The sequence below is a fragment of the Glycine soja genome, chromosome 4, assembly GCF_004193775.1.
Source record: "Glycine soja cultivar W05 chromosome 4, ASM419377v2, whole genome shotgun sequence".
NCBI classification, from domain to species: Eukaryota; Viridiplantae; Streptophyta; class Magnoliopsida; order Fabales; family Fabaceae; genus Glycine; species Glycine soja.
In genome coordinates, this window is record NC_041005.1 from 14,671,472 (window position 1) to 14,680,404 (window position 8,933).

General features: G+C 34.2%; 1 protein-coding gene across 1 annotated transcript; it reads left to right on the top strand.

The window, feature by feature from the left end:
• Positions 1 to 1,148: 1,148 nt before the first annotated feature.
• On the top strand, positions 1,149 to 8,435 carry LOC114409397. The gene is made up of 4 exons (XM_028372843.1): positions 1,149 to 1,306; positions 4,794 to 6,805; positions 6,894 to 7,010; positions 7,098 to 8,435. The coding sequence occupies exons 2-4, from the start codon at positions 4,838 to 4,840 to the stop codon at positions 7,884 to 7,886; spliced, it is 2,874 nt and encodes a 957-aa protein (XP_028228644.1). The 5' UTR covers positions 1,149 to 1,306; positions 4,794 to 4,837; the 3' UTR covers positions 7,887 to 8,435.
• Positions 8,436 to 8,933: the final 498 nt, after the last annotated feature.

Here is an 8,933-nt window from a genome sequence, read left to right on the forward strand (position 1 = left end):
GGACAACAAAGAATTCAATGACAACAAACAAAAACAATATCACCCTCAACCATTGTTCGGGAATGATAGAATTGAACAATCTCAACCTTTTTACCAAATTACAATAATTGGTGACCCTAAATTTCAATTGACTGTCATTAAAGAAATACTTAATAAAATTAATTATTCATTTGTTACTAATAGCGTGAAAATCAACACATTGTTACCTCACATTATGTTCACGACCACGATTAGGGTACGTAAGGCAAACTCCTTTGTACCGTGCACAAGTTTGGATACCAGGTACATTGTGGGGCTAATTTGATCTGTACTGTAAAATGTGTCATTAAAATAAATGAAAGGATATGATTTTCCAATGGGTACCAATAATGGAGACCCCTAGATTAGTATTTTAACTGCTTCGGTAAATCGTATATTATATAATTAATTATAATTCTAATTATTATAAAATTTCAGAAAATTTAAAATTTTGGTTAGATTTATCACATAATTAATTATAATTCCAAGTATTATAAAATTAAAAAAATAAAATAAAAATTTTAGTTAGATAGTCTTACCTTTTATTATATAATATTTAAAGTATAATTATAATATTATAATCTTAGTAGTATTAAAATAAACTAAAAAGCATAGTAAAAAATAATTGATACATGTATCTTATACAATAGACATAAAATTTCAAAGAGTAGTAACTGCTATATTGAAAAAATCTTTAAAAATATTTATTGAAAATATCTTTAAAAAAATATATTGAAAATATCTTTAAAAATATTTATTTAGAAGTTATTTTTGGCTTAAGGGATAAAAATTGATATTTTTATTATTTATGGCTTGCAAGTATGAAAATAACTTTTTTGTCATAAAATATCAAGAAGACAATGATAACGGTTAAATATGAGTTATTTTTTTGTCATAAAAATATATTAAAAATAACTTTAGATGTCATCAAAGTCCTGATCCAAGAAAAAAGAGGACCAAAAAGGGCTATCCCGTTTCAACTTGCATCGACAATTAATAATGATTAATTTGCCAGCAATATGATAAAAATAATTGTCCTACCATATTTTGGTCTTAACTTTTTTCCTTGACCGTACAGTTTATTGATAATATAATATAATTGTTAAACATATATTCTTTGTCTCAATCTCTCTCATTTGTGTTTGTATCGATAAATATAGGGGGCCTTGATTGAGTTATGTTCGTTTGGTTTCGTTTTGATTGAAGAAACCCCTTCTTTCGCTCCACATTTCTTCGCTCTCAACCGTTCGACTCGTTCGATGCCACCGAGTTGACTCAGATCCCTAAGGTACTTTCCCTCTCCACCTTGATTACACCTTCTTGTGTTTGCGTCGTATGATTCAAACGGTGAATTGCATTTCAGGAACTTACGAACCTCAATTTCATGGAATTAAATCGTTTCTAGGGCACACATTTGTTCATAACCTATTTTTGTTATTGTTATTTCTCTATTTGTTATTTATTTTTTGTCGTGTGAGAATGTGTGCCTCTCAATTTTGAGTGTTCAATCGCGTGTGCAAAAATCAAGTTGATTATGGTTCTATGCTGCACTTTAATTTCTCAATAGCAACTCACCTTGGTATGATTACAGTTGTTCAATTTTGAGTTTTCAATCGCGTGCGCAAAAATCAAATTGTTTCAATGTTTTGATAAGATTACAGTTGTTTGCATGGATTTTAGGAACGCAATCAGTGGAATATGTAACATTCTAATGTGATCGGAATTTGGTAATGCTATTTTTTGTTTTAACATTAAATCTACACAATTGAGTATGAGCGAGTGAAAAGATTCATTTGGCTTTCTCCGTTTCTTTCTTTTTTTAATTATTAATTTGAGAAAAGAGAATTTATTAGAGAAAGGAAGGAAAGAAGTGATAAGATTGGAGGTAGGGAATTCTTAATATCAAAAGGAGAATAAAAAGACACAGAAAGGAATCTCCCTGAAGCTTGTTTAGTAGTTTCTGTAAGAAAGCTGTGCTATCCTCTTTCAACTATTTTTGTAAGTGTTAGAAAACCTGCTTCAGTATCTGAGTTTTGATTGTTACCTCCAATACTAAGGAATGAAGCTATGTTGCAATTAGACCTGTTTTATGAAGTACCCTCTACAGTCTTTGTTTCCCAACTCTTAAACTTCTGCACTTTCCCTTTTAGGTTCCTTATTCTTCTGTTGAATGGTGGAAATTATGTATTATGAGGACAAGAGTGTTGGTTGGAATTGGAATGAGAATCAGCATGGTGCTCAAGTTTTCTTTTGAAATAAATAAATGTGGACATGTTACTTATATTTAATAGCATCTCTTAGTATGGTGCTTTTACTATAACGTGACACTCTGTTAGGAAACCAGAAATTAGAACAGAAATGAGGGCTTTATTGAATCCAAAAACAAGCTCAATGAACAGATACAATAAAGGAATCAGTCTCTCCCAGAGCAAAAGTTCCTGCCCCTCAGAGTAAACACTTTCTCTGCCTAGCCAAAGGGCCTAACAATCCTTCCTCTTTCATGCAAAAACAAATAACCCCCCATGCTCATGTAACCCATCTCCTCAAATGCTAACAACCTACCACCTCTTCCAATTAACTGACTTAGGACCCTTCTAATTCGTTTCACTCTACACTTTCCAAATTGTGGTCTAGCATACTAAATCTTTTCCTATATCAGAGCTCAAACTAGCGGCTCTATCACACTCAAAATAAAATAAATATAGTATTTTAATAACTTGTTTTTTTTATCTATTCAAATTTTCTATATTAGACTTGCATTTTTTTAAGCTTATAGTTTTTTGTGTGTGTGTGTGTGTCATGTTAGGCTATTTTGTTTTACTTTTAGCTGTGTGGCTGTCCTGTTGTATCGTACTATCATGTGTTTTGGGTTCTCTCTCTGTGTTTGCTTAAGTTTGTGTTTATTGTTATCTTTTTACATATTCTTCCATCAATATTGTTTGGTTAAATTAAAGAAATGGAGAAACAAATCATTTCCTTGAACTTCTTTAGTTGACTATAGAAAAGGATATAGATATGGTTTCTATTGTTAAAATCTCATTTAAACAGCATTTTTCTTTCATGTCTTACACTTGAAACTATCCAACCTATAAAAGTTTTAAATAGTTTTGATTTATTTGATTTTTTTTGCTTAACTGGAGGAAGTTGCAGTACTGAATTCTCTTTTTAAGCTTCTGGTAAGTTTCTCGAAGTTAATCTTTGGTTGTTTTGGGGGATGCATTCATATATCAGGGACATGATTTTAAGCTTTAATCCTTTGATTTGGAGTTTTTTTTATTATTATTCGATTATGTCGCAGCCTCGCTGCCACTGGTAGTCTTTTTAGGGTTTAATAGAATATAATTTCTTCCTCTGCTGTATTTCTCTTGTCTTTTCGTATGACTTTCTTTTCCTAATTAACTCTGTAAAACATTGTCTTTTTCTGTACATTCTGTTAAACTATAGCAAATGATGACATTCTTATATGGCCTTTAAAATTTCTACTTTGTATTCTGTAGCAGTTACTTGGGGTTGCTCTTGGATCTCACAATTGGCCAAACTTAATTTTGCTGTTCAATTTGTTGAGCTGATTATGCAATATATATATTTTTTTAATTTTGGAATAAATATCTTTCCACCATTGGTTGTTACTTATTACTGCTTATAAACAACAATTATCAGTTACGGCATATAGCATTGCTATCACTGTAGCATAGCATTGTGGTTGGGGCCACTGGCTGCTACAAGAAACTGATAGCATTGCATTTTTGTGTCATGCAAATAGCTGCCAGATCAATGGGGATAGTGCTGCTATTCATTGTTTACACCTCTGCCTATCCATTTTCCAGTCAAACCCTTCTATTTGAGCGCAAACCATTTTTGCCTAACCATTTGTTTTCCAGCCAACTCATTCATTTTCTGGCCAAGTTCATCCTTTTGCAGCTTCCTCTACAATGCACAACAGTATTGCTTGCTTTGGAGGTTTTGTCATAAACTTTTTTCATGCATTTTCCTCTATTTATGTAAAATACAATAGATGAATAGTCCTTCAATGAAAAATAATATAAATCATTTTTTTAATATTTTATCTCATTTATTCACTATTAAATAAAGTATATAAATCCAATAATTAGGATTAGTAACTGATAAAAATGAAGAATGAGTATGCATTAAAGAAAAAGAATTCAGCTTGAGTTAAGCTTTGAATGAAGTGATTTCTTGAAATATTGTTGGAGCTGATTGAACATGAAGTTATCTTAGTCCCTCTTAGAATTTGGACTTAGAGCATAACTCAACCTCTCAAAACCGACTTGTAAGGTGAGGATTGCCCAAGCTAAATATGCTCTATTTATTATTTAAGCCATATCTCTAGTTGATGTAGGACTAAGTACCACTCTTGAGGCTGCAATTAAGACCAAAAGAGTGTGCAACTTAGGCGGACTTGGGATGACTACAATTAAGGCGGCTTTGAAACAGTACTTCACATTATTACTAAGTTTCAAATTTCTATGTAATCACAGTTTTAATGTTAGTAGAAGTGGTTGTAAGTTTGCGCTTATTCCTTGCTTCAATTCCAATGGCTTTACACATTAGCAGAGTTTCTAAATGTTAGGCCCATATTTATCCACAGTTTTTAGGCCAAATGGTTCCGTGACTGTTGACACTTTCTTTCCTTTCCTTTTTTTTTTCATTCTCAGTCTCCTTAGTTTAACTGTTATTGCTTTTTCTGGTTCATCTGAAATATCAGCCTATTTTAAAGTCATTGATTTTGGCTTTATTATTTTTACTGGTTGTAGTAAAATTTTCTGTTGGAATCCTCCGTGCTGAGTGCCTATATAATATGGATCAAGAAGACAACAAGATGGGCACTGTGAATCCTCCTGAAATGTCTTCTAATCCTCTGTCATTAGGAAAAGATGAGACAATGGGCACTGAGAATCCTCTGTCATCAGGAAAAGATGATGTGGTGGGTACCGAGAATCCTCCAGAAGTGTCTTCTAATTCTCTTTCATCTGCAAAAGATGGTATGGTGGATGCTGCAAATCCTACTAAAGTGTCTTCTAATCATACGCCTTCAGTAAAAGACAATATGATGGGCACTGAGAATCATCCATCATCAGGAAAAGATGGTGAGATGTGTGCTGAGAATCCTCCTGAAGTGTCTTCCAATTCACCATCATCAGGAAAAGATAGTTTTATGAGCTCTGTGAATCCCACTGAAGTGTTTTCTAACCCTCCATCATCAGGAAAAGATGATATGATGAGCACTGAGAATATTCCTGAAGTGACTTCTGATCATCCTACTTCTGGAAAAGATGACGGAAAGAAGGAAACTGATCCTCCTGAAGGATCTAGTAAACTAGAGTTGAGTGACAAGAATACTCCACAATCATTGAAGGCAAAATCTAAAATTGTTAAGAAATCTCAAGCTGTTAAACTTAAGGCGAAGAAGAACAATGGTTCTAAACAAATTTGTGGGAAAATAATTCTGAGTTCAAAAGAAGTGGTGTGCAATGCTGAAAGTTGTCACAGTGCAGATGAGAAACAAATTTCAGACAATAGTGAGCTGAAGAAAACTAATGATGAGCCACCTAAGGGGAAGAGTGAGGAGGCTGAAAATAAAATGAAAGAAAGCCAAAATATGAGCACTGGTGACAAAAGTCCTAATGAAGAGTCAGACGGTAACCAGCTGAAGGATACTGATCCTCCTGAAGGATCAAGTAAACCAGAGCTGAGTGACAAGAATACTCCACAATCATTGAAGGCAAAATCTAAAATTGTTAAGAAATCTCAAGCTGTTAAACTTAAGGCCAAGAAAAACAATGGTTCTCCACAATTTCATGGGAAAAAAAGAATTGTGACTTCAAAAAAAGTGGTGGGCAATGCTGAAAGTTGTGATAATGCAGATGAGAAACAAATTTCAGACAGCAGTGAGCTGAAGGAAACTAATGATGAACCACCTAAGGGGAAGAGTGAGGAGGCTGAAAATAAAGTGAAAGAAGGCCAAAATACAAGCATTAGTGAGAAAAGTCCTAAGGAAGAGTCAGACGTTAGCCAGCTGAAGGATACTGATCCTCCTGATGGATCTAGTAAACTAGAGTTGAGTGACAAGAATACTCCACAACCATTGAAGGCAAAATCTATAATTGTTAAGAAATCTCAGGCTGGTAAACTTAAGGCTAAGAAGAACAATGGTTCTCAACAGATTCGTGGGAAAAGAAGAATTAAGACTTCCAAAAAAGTAGACAATGCTGAAAGTTGTCATAATGCCGATGAGAAGCAAATTTTAGACAATAGCCAGTTGAAGGAAACTAATGATGAACTACCTAAGGGGAAGAGTCAGGAGGCTGAAAATAAAGTGAAAGAAAGTCAAAACAGGAGCACTAGTGGCAAAAGTCCTAGGGAGAAGAGCCAGCAGGCTCAAAAGGATAAGACTAGTCAGTTGGATAAGGTTGAACAAAAACAAGAGAGTAAAGAGAAGCATAGGGAGTTAAGCAAGGGTTCTAGCAGTAGAAAAAACAAAGGTAAGAGTAGTGGCATGGAAAGGAGTCAATTAAAAGGCGAGAAGGGTGAAAAAATTGGTGGTTTCATCTTTTTGTGCAATGCAAAGACAAAGCCTGATTGTTTCCGCTATCATGTCATGGGTGTTTCAGCTGGTAAAAAGGATGATGTTTTACAAATCAAACCTGGGCTTAAGCTTTTTCTTTATGATTTTGATCTGAAGCTATTGTATGGCATTTACAAGGCTTCATCTTCTGGCGCCATGAAGCTTGAACCCAAAGCTTTTGGTGGCAAATTTCCTGCTCAGGTTAGTCTCTTTCATTTTCCTGTCTAATTAAATTATCCTGATCCTGTCGTTGATTAATATGCTGATGGCTCATGGCTAACACCTTCAGGTGCGGTTCAAAATTGCTTCTGATTGTTTCCCATTACCCGAGAGCATTTTCAAAAAAGCCATCAAGGATAATTATAATGAAAAGCACAAGTTCAGAACAGAACTTACCGTTAGACAAGTAAGAATTAAATGTAACCTCTGGTGGCCTGTCTGTCTGTTTCTATAATTCTTTATCATGAATGATATTCAAAATATTCTGTTTCAGGTTAGGAAGCTCACTCAACTTTTCCGACCAGTCGGAATTCATTCAGCTGTGCACCCTGTGCATTCCCAACCAAAAGTAATTATTCGGGAAAGGGAGATTCATTCAGCTGTGCACCCTGTCCACTCCCAGCCAAAAGTAATAATTCGAGAAAGGGAATCTTTGGACGGTATTAGGGGATCATGGTCCCATTTGCAGAGGGAAAGCTATAATGTGCGGTTTATTGATAGGGATCAATTTGGCCGGCAAGAGGAAATTGCTAATGATCTGTTTCGAGTGGGAATTCCTCATGATCTGTTTCGAATGGAGGGCTACACACCATCTCATCTCCCAAGAGATAGAAGGAATTTAGCTAATACTTCTCATGTTAATCCTTTATTGGAATTTTATGAGGGAGACTATCAACCCCATCACCTGGACCGTGGCTACCCAAGAAATGCCCCTGCTCATGTAGAAAGTCTTCGAACTGATCCTCTTTATTTGGATGACAGTAGGGATCCTTATCATGCCTATCGCCGTGGTGTTTCACCTATGGATGCATATTTTGCACCTTTAAGTAGGGAAGAAATTTCTCCAAACTCTTATTTGGTTGGGGGAAGACCTTTTGTTGGGACGGATAACTTGCCAAAGAGAGAGGCTGTTCAAGATAGGTGTTACCCAATATATTCGGCTCCTGATGCTTTGTCTGATCATCATCGAAGGCGGCAATATCATGGAGACAAGTTGGAAGCTTCAGGTGGGCCAGTTTCATCTCGTTACTCTTTTGCTGGCCCTTCATTTCACCGCCAATAACTTAATTTGCATTTTTTGAATTCCTTGACTTGTGTTCCTTAGTATCTTTCAAATTCTGGTGACTGAAAAAAAAACTGTGAGAAATCCTACATACTTGAGCCCTTCTGGATTTGGAAAATCATTTCTGCCTGGTGAGATTTCAATATGGTCAATATGATGATTGGTAGCTCTGGAACTTTAGATGAGAAGGCTAGTTTGATATCAATTGATGAATACTGGTTTGAATATGCGGTTGTGGTTAGTTACTGTATGCTGCTTTAATGGATAGGAAGATAGACAACCATCGTTTCAGTTAGTGCAAACAACTCGTGTTGTTGTATTTTGTAGGCTGGTAATTTGGGAAAACCATACATGAACAAATAAATCCCTTACAAACTCATGCATGCAATTGGATAACTCCTGGTTTTACTGTAACTGTCTTACCTTGTAGACTGAAGGGCTTGTTACTGCTCCACATTTTTTTTTCATTTTTTATTTGTCTATAACTTAGTTAACTGTGAACTAAATTGGGCCCCTCAGATGATTGTGATAAAATCTTTACTTTATTCAGCTGATGTTTAACCTTTTTAATAAATCTTTGCCAGTTTTTCATATGGATCGTGCTCTGAACCAGGGCTTTTTACCAAATAGAGATAAAATTTTATCTAATTTTTCAATCAGAGGTATATTTTAAAAAATTATCTAAAATAGAGTAAGTCATGTTACAACTTCTAACTCATAAGTCATAACATTTGTTACGACTTTTTATTTATTTATTATTTTAACTGAAGTCGTAAAATTATTTATGACTTCAGTTCAATCTTTTTTTATGACTTTAAAGTCGTAATTTTTTTTTAACTAAAGTCGTAAAATTATTTACAGCTTCAATAATTTACGATTTTTTTTTTGTTTTATGACTTTAGTCTTAAAACATTTTTTTGTGGTGAACCTGTTTTTTGGTTTTCGTTTTAAATTTACAATTGTTTATGGTTTTATTTTTATTTTAAATTAAAAAATATATATATTTAAATATATAATAAATAATGTTAAGTTGACTTATTTATTAGT